This window comes from Thamnophis sirtalis, unplaced genomic scaffold (assembly GCF_051295495.1).
Source record: "Thamnophis sirtalis isolate CommonGarterSnake01/CBP01778 unplaced genomic scaffold, rThaSir2_p1.2 scaffold_6, whole genome shotgun sequence".
NCBI classification, from domain to species: Eukaryota; Metazoa; Chordata; class Lepidosauria; order Squamata; family Natricidae; genus Thamnophis; species Thamnophis sirtalis.
In genome coordinates this window covers 3,187,902-3,214,472 of record NW_028261386.1, presented here as the reverse complement: position 1 = coordinate 3,214,472, position 26,571 = coordinate 3,187,902, and the positions used below count along the sequence as shown (strand labels likewise).

General features: G+C 46.4%; 1 protein-coding gene across 1 annotated transcript in view; it reads right to left on the bottom strand.

Moving 5' to 3' along the window:
• Nucleotides 1–26,571, bottom strand: part of USP32 (ubiquitin specific peptidase 32) — a 219,618-nt gene that overhangs the window by 24,939 nt on the left and 168,108 nt on the right. The window contains exons 17-27 of the mRNA XM_087717114.1: nucleotides 24,861–25,015; nucleotides 22,374–22,455; nucleotides 20,332–20,406; nucleotides 18,811–18,949; nucleotides 14,981–15,086; nucleotides 13,502–13,675; nucleotides 10,625–10,799; nucleotides 8,455–8,606; nucleotides 5,131–5,245; nucleotides 3,445–3,647; nucleotides 414–598 (exon numbers count right to left, since the gene is read on the bottom strand). Coding sequence (XP_087573240.1) covers nucleotides 414–598; nucleotides 3,445–3,647; nucleotides 5,131–5,245; nucleotides 8,455–8,606; nucleotides 10,625–10,799; nucleotides 13,502–13,675; nucleotides 14,981–15,086; nucleotides 18,811–18,949; nucleotides 20,332–20,406; nucleotides 22,374–22,455; nucleotides 24,861–25,015 — 1,561 coding nt within the window. The remainder of the gene's footprint in view (nucleotides 1–413; nucleotides 599–3,444; nucleotides 3,648–5,130; nucleotides 5,246–8,454; nucleotides 8,607–10,624; nucleotides 10,800–13,501; nucleotides 13,676–14,980; nucleotides 15,087–18,810; nucleotides 18,950–20,331; nucleotides 20,407–22,373; nucleotides 22,456–24,860; nucleotides 25,016–26,571) is intronic.

Genomic DNA, 26,571 nt, shown 5'->3' with positions numbered 1-26,571 from the left:
AACCGGCATGTATTTACAATGATCGCAACCTCCCAGGGTCACGTGATTCCCATTTGTGACATTCCCAGCCGGCTTCTGACAAGCAGTCAATGGGGGAAGCCGGATTCGCTTAACGGACATGTTTCACCTAACAACTGCAGCGATTCGCTTAGCAAGCGTGGAAAAGAAGGCCAGGTATGATTCACCTGAAGGGCAACGCCTTGATGACAGGCCAAGCCACTTGTATATAAACAGAGGACAAATCCTGCTCCCTTCTAGCACTGATGATATTACCTAGTTGGGTAATGAAAACGTCTGCGAGAAAACCACCAAGATCAGACAGCACCAGGGACTCCCAACTCTGAGCTACAAATATTCTCTTCTATCAGATCTATTAGCGGCTCAGCGGTTCCTCGTTCCAGCACTGGACTCACCAATCCTGAGCGTGGTTACTTGCTTCCTGGGGAGGGAGGGGGCTTGCAAGCCGAGACACCTGGATCCAGACAGCATCATACAAGTCTTTCTTCCTTGTGTGAACTGTGCAGGGAACAATCAGAGGCATCCCAAACAGGCTTGGCCGGTTCTTTTGAGATGAGAGGAAGTACATTTCGGCCCGCATCTGCATTCAATGGGAATATTTTTTTAAAAAACCACGTAGATTTTGAAAGTTAGGAACAATTCGTAGACTTTCCTTTTGTAAAAATCACGGGTGGACATGGATGTCTCTCCAGCAGTGTGCAAAAGCGAAACAAACAAAATAGTAAAATGGCTCCAGGGTAATTTACACCTACTCTTTGCCTATTTTATTTGAAAATTTAGTTTGGAAAAACAATTTCAAAGTTTTTAATAGTAATTTACAAAAAATCAAAAACACAAAACCTACAAATAGATATAGAAGAGAAGAGAATAGAGATTGGAATAGCAATGAATAGAATAGAGAATAAAATAGCAATGAATAGAACAGAATAAAAAAGAATAGAAAAGAAAATAGAATAGAACAGAAGATATGGAATAGAATAAAATTCTTTATTGGCCAAATGTGATTGGACACACAAGACATTTGTCTTTGGTGCAGATGCTCTCAGTGTACATTAGAAGACAAGATACATTCGTCAAGAATCCTAAGGTACAACACTTAATGATAGTCATAGGGTACAAATAAGCAATTAGGAAACAATATCAATAGAAAGACCGTAGCAATGAAAACAAAGATAAGAACCAATAGTGATAAGAGGCTTGGGTGTAATCCCAAAACATCTGGAGCGCTACTTGAAAAGTATAGGCATTGACAAAAAAAATATCTGTCCCTTAATTGCAAAAGGCAGCTTTGTTGAAACAGCTTGCATCCCGCAATGATTATTTTAACAGCATCGAACCACAATACTTTTCACAGCGGAAAAAGATGTAATGCAGTGGAGATTTCCAAAACCTCTTAGATGAGGGTTTGGGTAAAAGATCTGGCTTCAGTCAGGCCATGCTTCTCCTGTGCCCCTCACCTCACCCTCCCAAGGATAAGCCCTATTCCCAAACCTATGGGCACCCTTTCAGCACTCTGGAGAGGCAGGTTAGATTATAGAAACAGTTTCTTATTATAACAGGATCCTTTCTCAGAATACAAGAATACCCTTGGCCCTGTTCTGACTGAGGCTTCCAGAGAGCATGAAGCAAACTCCTTGTCCCGATTTTTAAAAAAAAAACCTTTTATTAATTTATGGTGAATTCTGCTCATTCACATCCAGCAAAGTCTTTCGAGGGAGGATTTGCAGTCACAGACCTTATCTGGCTTGGAGAGCTGCCAGGCTGATATCTGCAAAACTTGGCAAGGAGTCTGGGAGAGTCACGAACCAATTAAGCGAACTCATTGTCTCCTGCAAACTCCACTCCCCTTTCGCTCCTCTTTTATTTCCTCAGGGAGGGGCCATTCATCGTCCACCTGTGGCCTTACTCCCAAGTCGATCCCTGTTCTTTAGCTGTTCCCTTTGTCTGGCAGCTTTGTGTATGTGCACATCAGGAACAGGCTCCAGCTGTTCATCTGCCTCACTGATGTCTGACTCCGAAGGCAGCTGATAACTGGCATACGGCCTTGGTCCCTTCTCTGCCTCCGACACAGAGCCCTCATCAGAGCCTTCCCCAGACTCCAGGACTGGCCCATCTTCCTCCCCAACCTCCTCACTGTCCGAATCTGCTGTCAACTCCTCTGCCTGCTAGAGGATCACAACAGGCCCAAACAATTCTTTATTAGATGGGCAGCTAATAAATTTAATAAAGAAAACAATAAACAAACAATAACTAAATAAATCACAAGGCTACTGGAACTATGGGTCAGTATTCTGGAAACGAAGTATCTCAACAGCTTTGGACAAAGTGACTCAGCCAACTGTGATCCCAACCAAGGGTCATTTATTGCTTATGCTTGCCTTTAGTGCAGTGGCCCCCAATGGCTTGGCGGCTGAGTGGGGAGGGAGAGGGGAACCAGCCCACACCTGCCCTGACCCAACACTTGCACATATGCATACGGACCAACTGACCACTCACACGAGTTGCGCAAGTCAAGAGGCGTATGTACATGTTGATCTGCCACTCACGCAAGTCGAGCTGTGTGTGTGCATGCCAGCCTGGGGTTTGCGCGCCCCGATTTTAAACAAGCCACAGCCCAGTATGGGCTTCAGCCCAGGAGTTGGGGACCCCTACTTTAGTGACAAGGGCGACTGTTGTGGCCCAGCAGGAGCCGTTGGAGCTGCCACCAGACTCCGACAGCAAGGGGCCCTATGAGTCGGCTTTGGAGGATGTGGAGGACCCTGGACAGGTTCCGACTCCGAGCAGGGCGCAGGGAGGCTGGTTGGCCACCAGGAGGCGCCTGATCCTTGGATCACTGGGAAGGAGACAAGGCAGTGTGATCCGGACGCCAGCAGTGGGGAGGAGCCAAGGGAGTTGTTCATAGATGCCTGGCACCGGAGAGCTAATAGGCGTAAGGAACAATTACACAATTACAGGAGGTAATTGCACCCAGCTGGTGGTAATTAGGCTCCTCTCTAGACTATAATAAGGACTGCTTATGCACACACCCTTTTGCAGAAGTCAACGCAGGAACGAGTGTCGGAGAACATGATTGTGAGCTTGGCAGGCTGGATTGCTGCCACAGCTTATCTGTGCTGGATTGCTGCCCAAGCTTGTCTGTGCCAGTTTGCTGCCAAGGACCTGTCTGTCTGTTAATTAAATGCCGTAACTTATCTTTGGCTCGGAGTGTGTGTTGGTGTGGGACGAGAGGGGTCAGAACAGGCGACTATCAAACCAGAGGAGCCTTTTTGAAGTTCCACCTCACAGATCGACAAGCAAATGGTCTCAGCATGTCTGAACCCCAGATATACTTTCCAAACAGCTGGTGCAAAGTTTGGCTGTAGCTGCTTCATGTGAAACGGGCAGGCTACTTCATGCTGGTTTGGGCCAGGCTTGTCCCCCACTCACCATTTTCCTGTGGACCGCAATGATGTAGCCTATGAAGGGGCTGTCGGAAGGTGAGGTCAGATGGCCATTCATCACCACGCCGTTCTCCCCCCTGCAGGGCACCACTGCATTTGGCATTCCGTTTGGGATCAAGGTTGACCGTGGAAGGTCCCCGTTCATCAGGCAGCTGATCACCCCGTTGGTCGACTGTCCGCGGTAAAAATCTAAAACTCAAGCACAAAGAGGCTGTCGTCAAAATATGTCCTGGTATGAAGCTCTTCGCTTAAGGATGGTTAGTCCCTAGCTGGGCAAAATCTCTAGAGCCTTCATCAGGAGGGCCGTTTTCTTTAACTAGGTTGTAAAACAAGCTGACTTTTGTTCTCTAGCTGGGCTTCGGCAGAGAATAAAACGATATGTGAAGAAGGCTAAGTTAGTTCTCCAGATTCTGCTGTGGGAACACAGCTGGATTCTGCAACAAGTATTTGTGATATGTTCCTATTCACTAACTGTAGCCCGATTGTGCCAGTCCCAAGAGGGCTAAAATGGAGAAGAGGAGGAGGGAGAAAAGGAGAAGAAGGAAGAGAAGAAAGAAAAGGAGATGGAGAGAAAGATGGAGAAAAGGAAGGAGAGAGAAAGGGAGCAGAAGGAAGAGAAGGAGGGGAAAGGGAGAAGGAAGAGGAGAAGGAGATGGCAAGAAAGAGATGGAGAAAATGAAAAATGAGGAAGAGGAGAAAGGGAAAAGGGAAGGAAAGAAGGGGAGGAGAAGGAAGAGAAAGAGGTGGAGAAAAAGGAAGGGGAAAGGGAAAAGAAGGAAGATGAGGAGGAAAGAAGGAGAGGAAGAGATGGAGAAAATGGAAAAGGAGGAAGAGGAGAAAGAGAAAAGGGAAGAGGAAGAGGAGGAAAGAAGGGGAGGAAAAGGAAGAGAAAGAGGTGGAGAAAAAGAAGAAGGGGGAAAGGGAGAAGAAGGAAGATGAGGAGGAAAGAAGGAGAGGAAGAGATGGAGAAAATGGAAAAGGAGGAAGAGGAGAAAGGGAAAAGGGAAGAGGAAGGGGAGGAAAGAAGGGGAGGAGAAGGAAGAGAAAGAGGTGGAGAAAAAGGAGGAAGGGGAAAGGGAGAAGAAGGAAGAGAAAGAGGAAAGAAGGAGAGCAGGAAGAGGAAGAGATGGAGAAAAAGGAGGAGGAAGAGGAGGAGGAGGAAAGGGAGAAGAAGGAAGAGGAGGAAAGAAGGAGAGGAGAAGGAAGAGAAGGAGAGGAGAAAGTAGGGAGAAAAGGAGACGGAAGAGGAGAAGGGGAAAGAGAGAAGAAGGAAGAGGAGAAGGAGATGGAGAGAAAGAGATGGAGAAAAAGGGAGAGGAGGAAGAGGAGGAGATAGAAAGGGAAAAGGAAGAGCACTAGAGAAGGAGAGAAGAAGGAAGAGATGGGAAAGGAGAAGGGGAAAGGGAAGAAAATGGTTTTCTACGGCAGAACCATTGCTTGAGAGAAACAAACAGAACACTTAGGAACTTTTATGCCAATCCGCTCCCATCCTTCCTGCATTTTACTCAGTACTAACTTCAGCAATTCAGTCAGGAGTGAAAGTTAAGAGCGCCCACTTTCACCCCCAGCGCTAAGCAACAGCAACCAATTTGACAGACAAAACTCCCAGCTTTTTTGAGGGGGGGTGGGGAAACGAGAGGAGGGGGGGCGGAATCGAGACCTTTCCTCCTACCTGTTTGCAAGGGGCTTGAAGAAGCCGAAGTGGGAGAGCCGGGAATCGGTACCTCGAAGGCGCACAAGGAAGCAGTCGTCGAATGCCGGACTTTTTGGTTGTCTTGCGGAAAGTTCTTTGGAAAACGTGGGGGGGGGGGAGAAACAACAGTAGCAACGTAAGAGATTAAAGCCAGGAGCGATGAATAACGAAGACGACATTTCAAAGAGCTGTAGAGGAAGCCGAGGCATTTCGATGCCCCCCCTGACTGACAGCGAATAAGAAGTCTTCTCCGGTCAGTTTCGGGGGTGGGGGGGGGAGAAGGGAAAGCCGCTTTCAAAAGAGCAGAAGCAGCTATTCTTTTTTCAAATATATTTTTCAAATATGTTTTTGTTAAAGATTTATACTGTGTATGGGTTCTGGGAAGTCGGGGGAGGGAAGGTTGGGGGGGGTTAGGGGGGAGGGTGGGAGGGAGGGATGCATATTAGGCTTGACGAGGGGTGTTAGATTTTAAAGTAATATGATTGCGCATGTATACTGTCTTCTCTTATTTCTTCTTTAAAACTAAGATATGTTAAGTATATTGATATGGAAGCATAAATACCATCAACATAGAATGGAGTTTGCTCAGAAGCTGAAATACACCAAGTGAATGAGAGGAAGAGTGGGAAAGGAGAGAAGAAAGGTGGGAAGAGAGGGATAGGAGAAGAGGGTAAGGGGGGAAGATGAGGAGGATAAGGAGGAGTGGAATGTAGAGAGAGGAGAAGGAGAAAGGAAGGGGAAGTAGAGTAGGAAAGGATGATGGAAGGAAGAAAGGAGGTAGGAGAGAGGTAGAAGAAAGAGGTGTATGGAGAGCAGAAGAGCCAATAATGGGTTTTTATCTTTCTGGGCGTTGATGACAAGAGGAACTGATGTAATTACTACTTAATACAATAGGATATTGGCTATGTAATAGTATACATGTGATTTTATGTTATGAAAATGGAAAATAAAAAAGTATATATATATTTTTTTTAAAAAGAGCAGAAGCAGCTGAGGGGAGAATGACAAAGGACAGGGGAGCCCATCTGACCCAGCCCCACCTGCTCTCTCGACAGGCAGGTGTGTAGGGAGCTCCCAGAATAACCCCTCGAGATCTAAAGACAGGCTGGGCCCATCGAGGCAAACGCCTCTCTTTCCACTCCAGTTTTGTTCTCTGGAACTTCTGTGAACGGCAGGATAGTGAAATCCTCTGGTTAGGCTCTCTATGTTAAGGCACCAAGCTGGAAAGCAGGAGACCATGAGTTCTAGTCCCGCCTTAGGCATGACATCCGGCTGGGTGACTCTGAGCCAATCACCAGGAGACTGTGAGTTCTAGTTTTGCCTTAGGTATAAAAACCAGCTGGGGGACTTTAGGCCAATCACCAGGAGACTGTGAGTTCTAGTTTTGCCCATGGCATGAAATCCAGGTGGGGGACTTTAGGCCAATCACCAGGAGATAGTGAGTTCTAGTTTTGCCTTAGGCATAAAAGCCAGCTGGGTGACTCTGAGCCAATCACCAGGAGACTGTGAGTTCTAGTCCCGCCTTAGGCATGAAAGCTGGCTGGGTGACTCTGAGCCAATCAGCAGGACACTGTGAGTTCTAGTCCCGCCTTAGGCATGAACACCGGCTGGGTGGCTCTGAGCCAATCACCAGGAGACTGTGAGTTCTAGTTTTGCCTTAGGCATGAAAGCCAGCTGGGTGACTCTGAGCCAATCACCAGGAGACGGTGAGTTCTAATCTCGCCTTAGAAAAGAAATCCGGCTGGGTGACTCTGAGACAATCACCAGGAGACGGTGAGTTCTAGTTTTGCCTTAGGCATGAAAGCCGGCTGGGGGATTTTAGGCCAATCACCAGGAGACTGTGAGTTCTAGTCCTACCTTAGGCATGAAATCCGGCTGGGTGACTCTGAGCCAATCACCAGGAGACTGTGAGTTTTAGTCCCGCCTTAGGCATAAAAGCTGGCTGGGGAACGTTAGGCCAATCACCAGGAGATAGTGAGCTCTAGTTTTGCCTTAGGCATAAAAGCCAGCTGGGGGACTTTAGGCCAATCACCAGGAGACTGTGAGTTCTAGTCCCACCTTAGACATAAAAGCTGGCTAGATGACTTGGAGTCAATCTCTAGGAGACTAGAACGCCCTGCCTTAGGCATGGAAGCTGGATGGGTGACTTTGGGCCAGTCACTCTCTTTCTCAGACGCAAACCACCTCACAGGGTTGTTATTGTTGTGGGAAAAACAGAGTAGGCCTCCTCCGAATTCCATCTACCGGCCAATGCCGATTGGCTACCACCCGGAGGAGGGCCTTCTCTGTGGCTGCTCCGGCCCTCTGGAACGAACTCCCCGTGGAGATTCGGACCCTCACCACCCTTCAGGCTTTCCGCAAAGCCCTTAAAACCTGGCTGTTCCGACAGGCCTGGGGTTGAAGAGTTCCCGTCCCCACTCGAACTATGTGGTTGTTGATTGCTTTTAAATTCTTTTGTAGTTGCTTGTTTGTTGTTTCCCCCTTGTCTGTATTCCCTTCCTTTGATTTGTGAGCCGCCCTGAGTCCCTCCGGGAATAGGGCGGCATATAAATGCAATGCAATCAAATCAAATCAAATCAAATTAAATCAAAAATAGGAGGAGGAGGGTTCCAAGGTATGTAAGAGACAAATACATTTTCAGTCTATTCCCCCCTCTCTTTATGTAGGAGCTGTGCCTCTTCTGTCTCCTTAGGATTTCCTTGAAATATACCGTATATACTCGAGTATAGGCCGGCCCGAATATAAGCCGAGGCACCTAATTTTACCACAAAAAACTGGAAAAGTTATTGACTCGAGTATAAGCCTAGGGTGGGAAATGCAGCAGCTACCGGTACATTTCAAAAATAAAAATAGATACCAATAATGTTTTTGAATATTTATTTCAAAGAAAAACAGTAAACTAGCTCTGGGACATCGTTATGTGGCTGCTTGCCATAACAAGGAGGAGGTGGGACATTGTTGCAGAGCGGCAGGAGGGGGAGGAAGGGGAATCGTAAGACAGCCCTGCATTACATTAGAACGTGAGGAGGGGGGATGGTGCGGTGCGCGCTGCGCGGCAAACTGACACAGAGGGAGTGGAAACTCACAGGGGCGCCAGGCCATTCACGAGCGTCACCCAGCGGCATGGCCCCGCCCCTTTTTCTCCTCCATTTCGAGCAAATTTTTCACTGACTCGAGTATAAGCCGAGCCGGCTTTTTTCAGCCCAAAAAGTGGGCTGAAAAACTCGGCTTATACTTGAGTATATACGGTACATTTGACCGAGGGTGTCAATTTTTGCAGTCAATTGCAGAAGCATTAATTACCTTGATGTTCGAACTGTGTACTTCCGCAAGCAGGATCTGATCGGGCTTCAGGGCACAAAGTTCACTCAGGTGCTTTTTCAAGTCAGAGTATTTCTCGTCCATATTCAGCCTGAGTCCGTATCGGACGGGAGTCGTGCCGTCCAGCTTAGTTACTTGAAGAAGACAAGGAAAAGAGGGAAGGGGGGGGAGACAAAGGGAGAAAGGGTGTGTTTTTAGAAGCTTTTCACTTTATTGTTTTCTTTTATTTATTTATCATATTTTGGAACTGCCCATCTCCCCTCACAGAGAGACTCTGGACAGCCAACAGTAAAAAATGAAAACATAAAAAACGACATAAAAATTTATATATATAAAAACATCTGTGTGTTTTTGTGTCCGTGTGTGTTCCAGCATAACTCTGGAATGCCTTGAGCAATTTCAACCAAACTTGATACACAGATGACTTACTCTCTGGAAACAAATACTGGAGTGGGGGGTGGGGGGGGAAGACATCCCTAAAACTCCTCAGGGTGTGTGTTCTGTTTAGATACAGCCTGTTGTGCCTTAAAATGGTTTCCACTGTACTGCCGTAAAATGGCTTCCACTGTACAGCACAGTGGAATTGCCATGGTAACGGCTTCACACAAGGGGGTTCCCTTTGGTAAGGGGGAAAATCCAACATTAGAAATTACGTTTCATCCGGGGAGTTTCCCCCTAAAAATAAACACCCAGGTAATGCCAGGTTATCGGCTAGTACATAAATAATAATAAATATCAGTATGTAACAGTTAACATTTGACAAGAGGCAAGATGATTAAAGGTTAAAAATTAATTGAAAGGCAAAAGGAGGCCTTTTAGGGTGCTAACAAGCCCATGGCTCTGTGTTTCTCTGCACTTCCCATGCCATACAACCATGTTTTTACGTCTTTCTGGAAGGCCAGGGGAATGAGGGGGGGTATTCCACAGGGAAGGGAGTCTCTCTTCCTGGACCCCTTTCTCGTAATTCCTAAACTGGCAGGGTCTGCAACATACCCTGCCTGATCAGGTGGGACGGGCTGCTGTAATGGAAAGAAGAGGGTTCAAAAGTATGAGCTGACAGTGTGCAGCAGCAGTCAAAAAAGGCCAATGTAATCCTACATTGCATTAACAGAGGGATAGAACCAAGATCACGTGAGGTGTTGATACCACTTTATAATGCCTTGGGAAGGCCACACTTGGAATATGACATCCAGTTTTGGTCACCACACTAGAAAAGATGTGGAGACTCTAGAAAAAGTGCAGAGAAGAGCAACAAGGATGATTAGGGGACTGGAGACTAAAACATATGAGGAACGGTTGCAGGAACTGGGTATGTCTAGTTTAATGAAAAGAAGGACTAGGGGAGACATGATAGCAGCCTTCCAATATCTCAGGGGTTGTCACAAAGAAGAGGGAGTCAAGCTATTCTCCAAAGCACCTGAAGGCCAGACATGGAATATGGATGGAAACTGATCAAGGAGAGATTCAACCTGGAAATAAGGAGAAACCTTCTGAGGGAAATCAAGCAATGGAACAGCTGGCTTTCAGAAGTTATAACTCACTTTTTTCAATGCCACTGCAACTCTGAATGATCGCTAAATGTATGGCTGTAAGTCGAGGACAACTTGTAAATAAAAATAAATAAAGAACGATGATTAAAAGCCTGGAGACTAAAACATGAAGAAAAGTTGCAGGATTTGGGTTTGGCTAGTCTAGAGAAAAGAAGGATGATGGGGGACATGACAGCAGCATTGCAGTATTTGAGAGGCTGCCCCAAAGAAGAGGGGGTCAATTTATTCTCCAAGGCCAGACAAGGAACAATAGATGGAAACTGACCAAGGAGAGATTCAACAAAAAGGAGAAATTTTCTGAAAGTGAGAACAATCAATCAATAGAACAGAAGTTGCCTTCAGAAGTTGTGGGAGCTTCATCACTGGAAGTTTTTAAGAAGAGACTGGACAGCCACCTGTTTGAAATGGTAAATAGGTTGGACTAGAAGACCTCCAGGGTCCCTCCCTGCTCTATTCTGATTGAATTGAATTTGGAATGTCCCAGATGGAAAGAGCTGCCAAATTCTTGGTATTTTTCCAATAACCAAAATGGAGCTCATTCAACCCCACCCCACCCCTCAAACAACCACATCAAAGAACGCGACTCAAGATTCCTCACTCACCTATTATTTCTATGTGCATGTAACTGTCCATCGGAAGAGGCAGCGATAAGAAGTTAAAAGGGTCGAAACGAACACTGATGTGCCCACAGGTCTTGCATTTCACCTGAGACCTCAGCTGCCCGTGAAACAGATCGACCACAATCGAGCGGTTCCTTCTTAAATGGTTCTCCCAGGCCTGAAACGAAAGGAAGGGGAGATCAAATCAAATAAAACTTTTGCAGGAAACTGAGCGAACGGAACAAAAAGGTTCAGCTGAAAACTTTAGAAGATGGGTTGAGATCGGGTCCTATCACAGGGAGGGAAATTCATTGTTAGGGAAGAGGGCCATCACACATAATATTGTAATATAAATGGATATAAAGAATGGGAAAAATAGACTTTGAATGACTGTACTACTAAATATGTATAACGTACGAATAGCAGTGGAACGTTATAATTTAATGGGCGGTTAGGGAAATACATAAATATATATATTAATCTAAACATGTGTATTAAGTCCTCCTGGATCCGCAGCTGTCATTTGACCACCACCTAACGGCTGTGACCAGGGGGGCATTCGCCCAGGTTCGCCTGGTGCGCCAGTTGCGACCCTACCTGAATCGGGAGGCTCTCACAACAGTCACTCGGGCCCTTGTGATCTCCAGGCTGGAATACTGCAATGTGCTCTACATGGGGCTGCCCTTGAAGAGCATCCGGCGACTTCAGCTAGTGCAGAACGCAGCCGCGCGAGTGATCGCGGGTGCACCTCGGTTCACCCGCATAACACCTATCCTCCGCGAGCTGCGCTGGCTACCTGTCGATCTCCGGATGCGCTTCAAGGTGCTACTAATCACCCATAAAGCCCTACATGGCAGTGGATCTGGATACTTGAGAGACCGCCTTCTGCCAATTACATCCCTGCGACCAATAAGATCTCATAGATTAGGCCTCCTCCGTATCCCATCGGCCAGCCAGTGTCGGCTGGCAACCACAAGGAGGAGGGCCTTCTCAGCAGTAGCCCCGGCCCTTTGGAACGAGCTCCCTGTGGAGATTCGTACCCTCTCCACCGTCCAAGCCTTCCGCACAGCCCTGAAGAACTGGCTCGCCCGTCAGGCCTGGGGATAAGGATAGTTACCCCTCCCGAATGATGAATGTATGTTGCTTACCATTTTAGTATATGTCTCTATTTTGTTGTCTGTATCCCCCCCTTCCTAGTTTTATGTGAGCCGCCCTGAGTCCCCTCAGGGAAAAGGGCGGCCTACAAATTCTAATAAAACTACAAACTACAAACTAATAATAGAATTATATGGATTGAAGAACGGGAAAGTACATGAATAGAAATACCTTAAATGTATAAATGATTGTGATTAATACTAAAACGGTATAAGGAGATATTGAAAAATGGAAGCATGAAGGATGGAACTTTGATTTAACTATGGAAATATGAACAACAAAATAGGTGGTAAACACATCTTTGAATATTATAACGATATGAAAGAGGGGGGAAAAGTTAAACTAGGGATAGAAAATAGTGGGGGGGAAATAATAATTATATATTAGTATGTTAAGATATACAAAAGGGTGATAATAAAAGACATGTATAAATAATATGAAACAATGGAAATGAAATGTGATATTTAAGAATAATAAAACTATGTTTATGTGTACTGAAATGTATGTTACCCAGTTACCACACTGTTCACGCATTATATGTATAAAGAATATAAATATTTGATTGAAAAACAAAAGGTTCAGCTGAAAACTTTAGAAGATAGGGTGAGATTGGATCCTATCAGATGGAGGGAAATTCATTGTTAGGGAAGAGGGCCATCACGCAGGCTTAGCTTGCTTCAGACTGCAGAGGGGTGGCCAGTATGATGGAAGATGGGTTTAGACTTATATACTGTCTCACGGTGCTTTATAGCTCTCTCTAAGCGGTTTACAGAGTCAGCATATGGCCCCCAACAATCTGGGTCCTCACTTTACTAACCTTGGAAAGAAGGAAGGAAGGCTGAGTCAACCTTGAGCCTGGTGAGATTCGAATTGCCAAGCTGCATGCAGCCGGCAGTCAGCAGAAGTAGCCTGCAGATCTGCATTCTAACCACTGTGCCATCACAGATGGAAAATAATGAGGGGCATGACCACCACCATCAGCCCATCCTTATTCATAGAAAACCAGCATGTCAGTTGCAAAGTGAACATTTCGTGAAGCCTTATATTTTAGGTGCAAAATTTTGAATTTTTTTTCCCCACTCAGCCACCTGATGTTCATACATTAAGTGATGTTCCTCTGGTCTAAAATTATCTGCAAGTTTTTGGATGATGGAGGTTGTTGTCCCAAGTCACAGCTAGCTACTGGTTGATCATGAGAGTTTGGAGCTTTCATTCTTTGAGAGAATGAAAGTTAGTTCCTTTCCTTCCCCTCCTATATTTTCCTTTCCTTTTTCCTTCCTACATTTTCCTTTCCTTTTTCCTTTCCTACATTTTCCTTTCCTTTTCCCTTCCTACATTTTCCATTCCTTTCCTTTTTCCTTTCCTACATTTTCCTTTCCTTTTCCCTTCCTACTTTTCCCTTTCCTTTTTCCTTCCTACATTTCCCTTTCCTTTTTCCTTCCTACATTTTCCTTTCCTCTCCTTCCCTTCCTACATTTTCTTTTCCTTCCCCTCCCCTCCCTTTCTCTCTCTCTCTCTTTCTGAACACATCCCATCGGAAGGTGACTCTGCGTGGCCTCCAATGTTAAAAATCATAAAACTATACAAAGCAAGTATGCAATAAGAATAAAATACTACAAACATACAAGCTTCCAGAGAATCCTCAAAATGATGAAAACAAAAAAACAAAAACAAAATCTGCATTCAAAATCAGGGAGGGCCAGGCGTTGGCCCAATGTCACTCACCTCTGCCGCTACCTCCCAATCTGGCCGGCCATCGCTGTCCTTCAGCTCAACGTAGGGCTTATCATGGACTCGATTCAGGTCCTCGTGGAGCCCATCCAGGAGAAAAGCTAAGAGCTCCTGAGAGTCTTGCTGTTGGAAGCCATTAAACCTCGGGGCATATTTAGCTATAGTCCACTGTAACGAAGCAAAGCAGACCCAATGGGGGTGAAGAACAGGGAGGAGGTTAACCATTGGCCAAGTTAATTGCACAATGCAAGGTTCTATCCTTAGGTATATCATGGCTTAATATTATGGGTGAAATCAGCCAACTGTGCCTTATTCAAAGGTTTTCCCTGTCCAGTCGTGTCCAGGTCTAGGGGGCAGCCTCCATCTCTAATTCAGAGCCAAAGGAGCTACAGTTTTCCTAAGATGCTTCCATGGTTATGTGACTGGCATGATTGTATGCCAAGGCACATGGAATGCTGTTACCGTCCCACCGAAGTGGTACCTATTCATCTACTCACATTTGCATGCTTTCCAATTGTTAGGGGCTGGGGTGAAAACACACCCTGTCACACAGTGCTTGGGTGTCGAACTGCCAACCTTCTGGTTGACAAGCCTAGCATCAGGCCTGCCTCCGTTCGAAACTCAAGAAAGAAAACCCCCAACTCCATTGGATTAGAGAAGTGGCACTTTTACTAAGTTTGAAATGATAGCAGCGAAAGCAAGTCAAGATCCGATTCAAAATCTGTGAAAGTTACATGTTGAAAGTCACCCCAAATCCCTCCCCACAAGGTCCAGCACTAAGAGTCCAATCAATGTCTAGTATGATGGTATGGGAAACCTCCTCTGCAGATATTTCTCACATCTGACGTCTCAGGACGGTTGGCCTTGATGGAGTATAAACGACTCCATTCAGTGGCGCCATAATTCATGAATGTAAACCTCCTTTCCAGTTCTCATGGGACCACTACACACCAGCTCACTTCCCCATCCCAAATCCCCCCCCCGCTCCCCCAGATTTCTATGGCAGCCAAGAACAACCACGCTGCAGAAACCCATGCTGGAGAGCCGGTTGACATCCAGCATCATAACCACTAGACCCCTCTGCCCCCTTTGGCTTATTCAATCAGTCACTTGAATAGCACCATGTGTGAATGCTGTGACACAATGGATGGAATGACTTCAAGGAAACAAGATACCATGTCTGTATGTGCTCCTCCCACCGACTAAGGTAAAATCAAACTTTGTGGTCCAGATTCCACCTGGTTGCAAAGTATTCTTCCCTGCACCTTGGATCCATGGGAAAAGAATATGGCATTATCTAGGAAGGTTTGTCCCATACGCCTCCCAGGAAACGGACATTTGAAATTGACTGGAAATTCCATTATAAGGTGACTCACTTTCAGGCCTGCATATATCAAGAAATACGTGGTTTTTCTAAAATTCCCCATTTCGGAACGAAGCTGCAAAGGAATAAGAAACGTCGTGGGGGCTTACCCGCAACTTGAGAGGAGCAATGTTCTTTTGGGTTCCGCTCCACAGTTCTTGAATCAAATCCCCGTAGCATTTAGCCATATGCCCCTTCATTCCTATCGGATTTGTCCTGGAATGTAGAACAGAATTTGTTCTGTCAATTATCGGTTTGGCTACTTAGGAATGAGTTGATGAGATTTTGAAAAGAGGCCGACCTCGTCTTACAAACCCAATGGGAACTAGAACTTCCATCGCTAAACAATGTGGTGTTAAAGTGAGTCGCACCAAGGTTTAAAACCTTTTTTCCAGGGGTGGACGCCTCCCCCTCCCTGCTCACCCGCCACCGAGAACAAGCAGCGCTTCTGCTGCTGCTGCTCTTCTGGGGCTGTGCGGTTCTCACCCTCCCGCTTGCAGCCGGGATTCTGGAGGAGAGCTGTCCACCCTCACCCGCCACCAAGAACAAGCAGCGCTTCTTCTGCTGCTCTTCTGAGGCACCCAAATCAGCCAGGCGCTCTGAACTATGGACGCACATCGCCGAGGGCTGGAGGGCTGGGGCCACGCAACAACCCCGCTTGGGCGGTGAGGCAGGGAAGCCCCGTCCCACCAATCCTGACTGATAGTTCTGCTCCCCTAGGAAGCGACTGCTGGGATCCTGTCTCCGCCTCTTTGGGCACGCAAGCTTTTGCATGCGCACCAGAAATCAGAAGACCAGGTAGCCAGCGTGCATGCGCATCCCGGAAACCGGAAGATCATATTCCCAGAGCGTGCATATGTGCAGGGAGACTGCTCGTTCGGTTTCTGGTGCTCCCGTGTGCGTGAAGATCAGTTGGCTGGCACGCAGGGACCCAGTAGAGCAACGGGCGATGGCTCCTCATGCCCAGAGATATGGCTCTGCGTGCCACAGGTTCGCCATTACGGGTATATAAGCAGATGACAGAGGGCTCCATTAAATTGCTCCTTAAATGTACACAGGACAAGGGCTCCACTGAACCTCTTCATCCATTATAAAGTTGTAATGAACTTATTAAAAAGTCCTTTCATAATTTCTATTCAAATTTGTATAGGAGATAGCTGTGTTAAAAGTAGACGGGTATCTTTTAAGACAACAGTTGTCTAAACTATCACAAACCCAAAGACCCGATAACTGCCTTTGAGATAACAGAAGCCATTAAAACAATGAGCCCAGGCCCAGATGGTCTCACAAGCCAATTGCCAGAGTTCCAAATAGCATCCAAAAGTAAATCAGAATCCAAGGCAAAGTATTGCTTGAAGTTCCAATTTATTGAGAGAGACATGTTGGCACATCTGTGGAAAACCTGAATCTGAAAGCTTCCTGGTTTCCCCCACCCAGTTGAAAGTTCAAGAGCTTGCCCCCACAACCACAAGTCCATCCCATGGTCCAATCTCCCACTGCCATGCTGGCAGTTCCACCCATCCAGTTCCCGTCAGGTGCAGAGGTGCAAAGACAAAGGATGACCTTGGCTTTTTAGAAAGAATGTTGTTATGGCTACATAGCATCTGAACATAGAATCACCCCTCCCATTTTCCCACCATAGAAAATGCATAGCGGAATAATAGAAAGTGTGGCAGGCCAAAGACCCAAAAGAAAAGATGGCTGCAGACCTGATACCAATATTATAAGTGCTTCAAGGAGGAACGTCTTCAACCACTAACGGAGACCTTGAATGATATACTATACTGGGGAAATATACCCCAGACATGGAAAGCAGCCAACATTGTGCTGCTGCCAAAGGAGGATCAACATGTTACAAAGACAAGAGAATTATAGACCAATTTCATTATTAAATCAAGATTATAAACTCTTTGCTGCCATTCTGGCAGAAAGACTAAAGAAAATTTTGCAGGCATATATACATGAAGACCAAGAGTGGTGCGGTGGCCTAGAGGTGAAGCTCTCGCCTCATAATCAGGAGGCTGTGAGTTCGATCCTAGGTAGAGGTAGATAAGGGCACAATGAGAATATATTTGCTGAACAAAACTCCGCACTGGCGACAGGAAGGGCATCTGGCCAGGAAGCACTCAGCTCCATTCAGTTGCCCAGACTCTACCCCGCAAAGGTTTATGAGGTCATTAAAAGAAGATGATATACATGAAGACCAAACAGGCTTTCTGCCGAAAAGGCAGCTAAGAGATAATGTGAGGGCTGTCTTCAAATATTACGGAATAATATTAAAGGTAAAGGTTCCCCTCAAACATATGTGCTAGTCGTTCCCGACTCAAGGGGGAATTGCTCATCTCCATTTCGAAGCCAAAGAGCCAGCTCTGTCCAAAGACGTCTCCGTGGTCATGTGGCCGGCATGACTCAACGCCAAAGGCGCACGGAACGCTGTTACCTTCCCACCAAAGGTGGTCCCTATTTTTCTACTTGCATTTTTACGTGCTTTCCAACTGCTAGGTTGGCAGAAGCTGGGACAAGTAACGCGAGCTCACTCCGTTACACGGCGCTAGGGATTCGAACCGCCGACCATTCTGATCGACAAGCTCAGCATCTTAGCCACTGAGCCACCGTGTCCCTTTAGGGAATACTTACGAGATCATAGTGAGAAACAGGCTGCCTTAATATTTTTAGATGCAGAGAAGGCTTCCTCCTTCCTTCCCTCCATTTTCCTATTTACTTTTGTATTTTGTATCTTATTTTATTTTATGACTCATTAAAAATGTTAAATGAGATAAAGGCTAGACGTTTACATGCAGGGATAACATTTTTGTTTCTTTGTTTGAGTGATTTGCCAGCCTCTCAGGCAGAGAACCCGCAGTCTTTCCCGATGGGCAGAAAAAAGGACTTTCTTTTGGGTGGGAAAAGGCCTGCAGTTATATCCTTTTTAGGATCTTTGGCCTGCCACACTCTCTCTTGTTTCATTATGCTGTTTCATTAGTGTAGTAGTTGGGAGGGGGAAACAGAAAGGAGTAGAATGGTGGAATGTGTTATTGTCATTCTTTTCTAGAAGCCCAAGGTCATCTTTTGTCTCCACATCTCTGCACCGCACCTGACCGGAAGCAGCTGGGTGGAGATGCCAGCGTGGAAGAAGAAGATTGGACCATGTGATGGATTGGTGGGTGTGGGGACAAGATCATGAACTTTCAACTGGGTGGGAATCCGATGTAACTTCCAGAATTGGGATTCCACAGATGTGCTAAGATGTCTTATTTATTAAATTGGAACTTTAAGGATCGTTTTGCCTTGGACTCTGATTTAATTCTACATGATACTTGGAACGCTGACACCTGGAAGCTTTCAGATTCGGGTTTTCCCAGATCTGCCAATATGACATCTTTCATAAAACGGAACTTTGAGGAAACTCAAGCCTCGCAGCCTTCTTTTGTTGGGGGTGTTACTTGGAACCCTTACACCTCGACTTACGACCAGCTGCTTAACAACCGTTTGATAGTTATGATAGTTCCCCCCAAAAGGTACCTAAGATCCGGTTTTGATGTATTAACAGCCCCCCACCCCAACCCACAGTCATGTGACCGCATTTTGGGCACTTGCCAAGCAGCCTGCATTTATGGCAGGCTTGCAGCATCTCACAGCCATGTAACCACGATATCTGTTGAAAATTGGTGTTTATTTCCAAGACGCCCCACAGTGAACAATAGGTTTGCATGATGACGTGGTTCCGCTCAATGACAATGGGGATTCCTTTAATGACCGCCACAAAAGTAGGTCACAAAGTCAGATTTCCAGCCTTGACAACTCACGACTATAATGGCACAGGCTCCGTTACAGTTGTAACTCAAAGACCACCTTTAAGTGAGCGTACACACACCCACACACCCACACAACTGCTTCTGTTCATATTTCACTTCCTCCTTGAGTCACGGGTGAGAACTACCTGTTCAGCTCATACAGATGTCGGCCGGAGATGAAATACTGGGTAAGAGGTTGCGTGTTACTGACGCACTGGATGCTCGAATTCATGAAGCAGGTGTTCCCCAAATTGCTTAAGCCCGTAGCCCCTTTTTCTGTGGGAACTGGGAGGAAGGAAGAAACGATGGCAATCAGGAAGACATTCATCACAAATAATTACAATAGCAATAGCGCTTAGACTTATATATCGCTTCACAGGGCTTTATAGCCCTCTCTAAGTGATTTACAAATTGGCCTCAACAATCCAGCTCCTCATTTTACCGACCTCGGAAGGATGGAAGGCTGAGTCAACCTTGAACCAGTCAGGATCGAACTTCTGGAAGTTGGCAGAGTTAATCTGCAATTAGCACTTAGACTTATATACCGCTTCACAGGGCTTCTTATTCTGCCTTCTGGTGCTTTGGAGAACAGGTTGACTCCCTTCTTAATGGCAGCCTCTCAAATATTGGAAGACTGCTATCTTGTCATTACTAGTCCTTCTCTTTTGTTACACTGGACATATCCAGTTTTTCAAAGGGTTCCTTATTTGTTTTAATCTTCAAACCCCTAATCATTTTGTTGCTCTTCTCTGTACTTTTTCTAGAGTCTCAACATCACTTTTGTTATCATGATGACCAAAACTGGACAGGATCTACTAGCTTGGATTTACCAACTAACTACCAACTTACTAGCAGGATCTACCTGCTTGGAACAGCCAACAGCTCACTCTATTTATATGTCAACCAAACAGAGGGATCTGTTGAGAGGGATCTTGGAACCCTAGTGGACAACCATTTAATTATGAGCCAGCCATGTGCAGCAGCTGCCAGAAAAGCCAACACAGTTCTAGGCTGCATAAACAGAAGGATAGAATCAAGATCACGTGAAGGGTTAATGCCACTTTATAATGCCTTGGTAAGGCCACACTGGGAATATGGCATCCGGTTTTGGTCGCCACAATGTAAAAAAGATGTTGAGACTCTAGAAAGAGTGCAGAGAAGAGCAACAAAGATGATTAGGGGACTGGAGGCTAAACCATATGAAGAACGGTTGCATGAACTGGGTATGTCAGGTTTAACGAAAAGAAGGACCAAGGGAGACATGATAGCAGGGTCCCAATATTTTGCCACAAAGAAGAGGGAGTCAAATTATTTTCCAAAATACCTGAGGGTACTACAAGAAGCAATAGGTGGAAACTAATCAAGGAGAGAAGCAACTTAGAACTGAGGAGAAATTTCCTTAACAGTTAGAACAAGTAATCAATGGAACAGAAGTTGCCTCCAGAAGTTGTGAATGCCCCAACACTGGAAGTCTTTAAGAAGATGTTGGATAGCCATTTGTCTGAAATGGTATAGGGTTTCCTGCCTAGGTAGGAGGTTGGACTAGAAGACCTCCAAGGTCCCTTCCAACTCTGTTATTCTATTCTATTCTATTCTATTCTATTCTATTCTATTCTATTCTAAACATTGACTTCTGGAAGATCTGGGAGTAAGAAAGCAACACTTACCTTTATGCCTGTCAATTTTACTGCTGTTTGCTATAAATGACATCTCTTCCGGCCAGCTCATGTCTTTATTGCGAACTGCAAGAAACAAGAGATCAACACTTAGCTGGCATCAACTCCATGGCATGTAGAATGCAGCTGACTCCAATAACGTGAGATGGGAAGGCCAGCCCCTTCACAAAGACAGAAGGAGCCTTATATTTATGGAAACCACAATGTGGTTGGGAGCTGGAGAGCTGTGCATTGGGGCTGCTGCCATCAAGGACCCCCAACAAAATGATTAAAAGTTCTCAGCCAGGAAATAAATCCTCAGATGTTTCTAGGTGAGAAATTTCTGAATGAAAACTCTTGTTTTCATGTGTTGTGGGTCGGATTTGGCCCCCAGCTCTCTGGAAAGGTCATCATATTTTTAAAAATGCAATATGAACTTCCAATGACAAATGAATGGGAAAATACAACAATGGAGGGGTGGAAAGAAGAATTCTTAATTAACCAAGCCTTTCCTCTGAGGCTCGTATTAAACTTTTTAAGAATGAGGGTGTCAACTCTGAAGCCAACCTGGCTGAAGCCATCTTTTGCTGGCTCGTGCTTGCCACAAACTCTGAAGGGGGGGAGGGGAGGAAGTAGATAGAACTGGCTAGCAATCGAAATGAAAAGCTTTCTTATGGGAACCAAGGTCATCCCAGGAGGTGTCAGTTCAAAGAGAGGAGAGGCCAAGTATCCCAACAACTACTTCAATTGGACAATGTGACCTGTGACATTTGGGGAGGGAAACTATCAGGGGTGGGATTCAGCCGGTTCGGACCAGTTCGGGTGAACCGGAGTCTAATTTTACATCTCGTTCATTGAACTGGTAGTTAGGACTGGCTGGCCCCGCCCACCCCATCCCAGGAGTCTCCATGTTCATCATGCCAGGTAAGTGCAGGGCCCGCACAGAGGTTCTGGGAGAGTGAAAAACAGGCCTCCCGGAAGTCCGGAAACATGCCCATTTCCGGCCTCCGGAGGACCTCCTGAGGCTATTTTCACCCTCCCAGAGGGTCGAGGAAGCCCTCCAGAGCCTGAGGAGGGTGAAAACACGCCCCCTCCCCCCGGCCGTGGTGAAGGAGGCTGAGTAAGCCAGCCCCTGATGGCCATGCCCACCCAGCAACCGGACAGAGAACTGGTTGCTAAAAATTTTCAATCCCACCCCTGGAAACGGTTGCTCTTTTAATTAGGCTGAAACCACGGGGAAACTTTAGAGTTGATTTTCACCAGCTGTGCTGATATGATGTATCCAATAAATATGTTCTTTGAGGACTCTTTAACTGCTTCAGGGTACTGCTTTTGGCGGGTGTGTTATTCGGAGCGATTAGGAATAATATAGGAACTTTTGGGAATTGTAGCAAAGGATTAGATTAGATTAGATTAGATTTATTAAATTTATATGCTGCCCTTTTCCCCCGAAGGGGACTCGGGGCGGCTCACAACTCAAACCGGGGAGGGGGATACAGACAAGAAATTTAAAAACAACAGCATAACAATATATAATTTAAAACTCACAACAGTCATACCATTCGAGGAGGGGGGCAACAGCTCTTTAGCCCCAGGCCTGTCGGAACAACCAGGTTTTGAGGGCTTTGCGGAAGGCCTGGAGGGTGGTGAGGGTTCGAATCTCCACAGGGAGTTCGTTCCAGAGGGTCGGAGCAGCCACAGAGAAGGCTCTCCTCCGGGTAGTCGCCAGTCGACACTGGCCGGCGGATGGAATTCGGAGGAGGCCTAATCTGTGGGATCTAATCGGTCTAGTGGAGGTGATTGGCAGCAGGCGGTCTCTCAAGTACCCAGGTCCAATACCATGAAGGGCTTTATAAGTGACGAGTTATAAGGGAGTTTGACCTTTCTTTTCCTTCTGTTGCTCCAAGGAAATCCTCACTACATTGCCCCCAGTGACTGAGCGGCAAAGAGCAGTGTTTCTCAACTGTAGCAACCTGAAGAAATGTGGATTTCAACTCCCAGAATTCCCCACAGCCAGCCACGAATATTAGGTTAAAGCCACGGTTATCTTATACCTTCTATAATTAAGTGCTGCTCGTCTTGAATATTGAGGTATTCCAGCGTGTGATCCTCGTCGTCTAGAAGCGTAAGGTAGTTCTGTAGAGAGAGCAAAACCGTGCGTCAGCGTCCCTATCCTTGCAACAGCAAAAATTGGATGACCAGAGAGAGCTGATCTTGCCCCCTTCCTTGTTAATTCAGACATTTTGCTAATCCTGAATTCAAACATTTTGCTGATCCTGAGTTGCAGTCGTAACACACCTGTATTTACATATGGCCTCGCGTGTACTGGTGGCGCAGTGGTTAGAATGCAGTATTTGCAGGCTACTTCTGCCAACTGCCAGCAGGTCGATCCTGACCGGCTCAAAGTTGACTCAGTCATCCATCTTAGCAATAGCAATAGCAATAGCAGTTAGACTTATATACCGCTTCATAGGGCTTTCAGCCCTCTCTAAGCGGTTCACAGAGTCAGCATATTGCCCCCAACAACAATCCGGGTCCTCATTTTACCCACCTCGGAAGGATGGAAGGATGGAAGGCTGAGTCAACCCTGAGCCGGTGAGATTTGAACAGCCGAACTGCAGAACTGCAGTCAGCTGAAGTAGCCTGCAGTGCTTCATTTAACCACTGCGCCACCTCGGCTCTTTCCGAGGTTGGTAAAATGAGGACCCAGATTGTTGGGAGCAATATGCAAATACATTGTAAACCACTTGGAGAGGGCTGTAAAGCACCATGGGGGGCAGCATATACGCCTAAATGCTATTGTTATGTTCTTCTTAATCTGGTGACCGTCAGATACTGATACAGTCCTCAAGTTACGACCGCAAGTGAGAACGGAACCTCTATCGCTCAGTGAGGTCGTCGAATGAGGTGCACTCGATTTCACAATCCTTTTTTGCCGTGGGGGTTGAAGCAAAGTTTGAAGCGTATAATGTGGTTGTTAAATAAATACGGCTTCCGACATTCACTCTGCTTGTTGGAAGCTGGCCAGGAAGGTTGAAAATTGTGGTCACACGGCCCTAGGATAGGGAGGGGTCAAACTCATGGCCTGCAGGCTGGATGTGTCACGCCCTGGCCATGCTCACCCCCAGTTTAGGCAAAGGAAGATATGTCACGTGAAGAAGACATGAGTTTGACACCCCTGCCTTGGGATAATGCAGCCAGTGACGTCCAGGACTGTCTGTACCCTAAACCTAACCCTCGTCTTATGACCACAACGAAGCCCAAAGTTTCAGTTGCTAAGTAAGACAGTTAAGTCCATTGTGCCGCATTTGACAACCTTTCCCTCCGCCACATCTCTTGAGCGAATCACTGCAGTTGTTAAGCGACTCATGTATATGTTAAGCCAACCTGGTTTCCCCCACTGACTTCGCTTGTCAGAAGCTGGCTGGGAAGATTGCACATTGGGATCACATGACCCAAGCATTGCAAACCCACTTCAATTGCCAAGCGCCCACATTTTGATTACATGACCACAGGGCTGCAGCGGCAGTCGTAACTACAAGACACAATTCACTTGCTTAGCACTGTCGTGATTTCGAATGGTCACTAAACAAACTGTTGTGGCCTGTCGGCTGCCAGCCCCTCCAGAGGCCAAACCAAGGAGGTGGCCTGGGAGTCAGGGTCAACATCAAGGCAACCTGAGAGGGGGGAAGAGGGAGTGGAGATGTCAGAGAGAGAGAGAGACAGTCCGTCAGCCCTCAGATCGAGAGTCAAGAGTCCCCAGGTCTGGAGGTGGCTGATGAGGAAAAGGAGGAACAGCTGGGTCCAGTGTCTGACATGTGGATGTGCAGAAGGCAGAGGAGAGCAGTGGAAATCTATGGGCCAGTCCTTGGGAAGGAAATACCAGCACTGCTAACGAAGCCCCACACAAGCTCTGGGGATAAAAGGCAGGAGGCAGAGATGAATAGACATGGCAGACAACTATTCATCTTCTGGCCGGACGGACCTGTTTGCCTGCGGCGAGAGAGAAACTTTTTGCTAGGACTGCTGGAGCTCCTAATAAAGAAATCTTTGAGTTAACTTCAGAGGGTTGGTTGTGTTTAGGGAGCTGGGTCAGAACACAAAGAGTTGAAATTTGAGGACTATCTGTATCAGGAGTGGGTTGCTGCCAGTCTGTTTTGCACATGTGCACACGGGCGCAGAACATGAAAAAAATGAATAAAAAACAAGCAGCAGCGGCCGGGGAAGCAATTCATGGTGTGGCCAGCCTGCTGTCCCTACCGGTACGGCGACCCAGTCCCAATTTCCACCCAAACTGGTGCGAACTGGTAGCAACCCTCCTCTGATCTGTATGCTGGCTCTGCACATCCCAGGAGGGCTACCGGGGGGTGGGGGTGGGGCTGGCTGGCTTAGCATGTCTAAACTAAGCTGCAATCAGAATTACTAATTCCTAATACCAAACCCATTTATAACAACAAAAAAAAAGGCCTTGGATCCCACCATTCAGAACTAGTGTTTCAATTTCCAGCCCAATAGTTTCTTCTCTGTGATTCCGTCATTACCTCGCTGTTGTACAGCCACAGGCGCATGTCCTCCTCTTTCATCCTCAGCCTCTGCGACAGGTATTCGTGGATCTCCTTGATGGTCTGGGTGCGACTAAAGCAGCCGGTGTAGGCCAAGACCCTCTTCAAGGGCGCGCTGGGAGACGGGACGTTCCCTAAGTTCACAAGTAGACGGAAATGGAAGTTAAGAGCCAAAGGGGCAAGATGCAGTATTGGGGGGTGGGGGCGTCCTCCAACCTTGGCAATTTTTAAGGCTTGCGGACTTCCAACTCCCAGAATTCTTCAGCCAGCTGGCTGAGGAATTCTGGGAGTTGAAGTCCGCAAGCCTTAAAAGTTGCCAAGGTTGGAGGCACCCTCCCCCCCCCTGTGCTCAAGAGCGTGCAAATCAATGTGCTTGGGTCGATCTGGACTTGCTGGTGTTTTTAGGAGTTGTCTGGATGGCCCCTCTGGCTTACTTTTTGACCAGAGTCCGAAGCAAAAACGGGCAGAGAACACAGAGACAGAATGACTAAGTTAACGTGAAGTATGGCATTTGCAGGCCTCTCCAACCCTCAACACGGGCAAAATTGGGTAAGTGAAAATATTGGGCCGATACCTCTTTGCCTGGGATCAAAGGTGGCAAAATGGGATCAAGCATTTACACCTGTGTGTAAAAAGGGTTAGGTCGGTTGGTTCCTATCTGTTTCTTCTCCAGGTAGGGTTGATCCTCTTAGGAGCCCTTTTGTGAAACTGGAGGGAGACGAAGTGGACAACTTGAACCTCTTCCTGTATCCATCTGCCTTCCCCTGCTAGCTGCCCTGCCTGAACCATTTCTTGTAGAAGGGTATGGATTTTAGAACAGAATAGAGCTGGAAGAGACCTTGGAGGTCTTCTAGTCCAACCCCCTGCTCAAGCAGGAGACTCTACACCATTTCAGACAAGTGGCTGTCCAGTCTCTTCTTAAAAACCTCCAGTGATGAAGCATCCAAAACTTCTGTTCCACTGGTCAATTGTTCTCACTGTTAGAAAGTTTCTCTTTCATTCCAGAGTCCTTCTCGCCTTGATCAGTTTTCATCCATTGTTTCTTGTCCTGCCTTCAGGTGATTTGGAAAATAAGCTGACCTTCTTATTTTTATGGAAGCCCCTCAAATACTGGAAGACTGCTATCATGTCTCCCCTAGTTCTTCTTTTCTCTAGACTAGCCAAACTCAAATACTGCAAGCATTCTTTACATGTTGTATTCTCCAGGCCTTTAATCATCTTAGTTTAGTTTATTAAAAACTTCCAGTGTTGGAGCATCCACAACTTCTGGAGGCAACTTGTTCCACTGGTTAATTGTTCTAACTCTCGGGAAACACTCCCACTCCCTCTCCCTCTCCCTCTCTCTCTCTCTCCCTCCCTCCCTCTCTCCCTCCCGCTCTCTCTCTCCCTCCCTCTCCCTCTCCCAGCCTATCCCACCTCCCAGGATTTTTGTTGTGGGGAGAATAGCAGGAGGAAGGTGTGTTGGGAGAATAGGAGGAAGATGTGTTCAAGTGTCGAACTTGAATCATTTATAAAATTAATACAAGTACCGTATTTTTGGAGTATGAAACGCACCAGGATTTTGAAGAGGCAAATTAAAAAAAAGTGTTTGCACTCTGCAGACCTCCTAAAAACGGCCCGTTTTTTTTTTTTGCGAAAACAGGCCCGTTTTTTTTTTCAAAAGGGGGCATGAATAGCTTTTAGGAGGCTT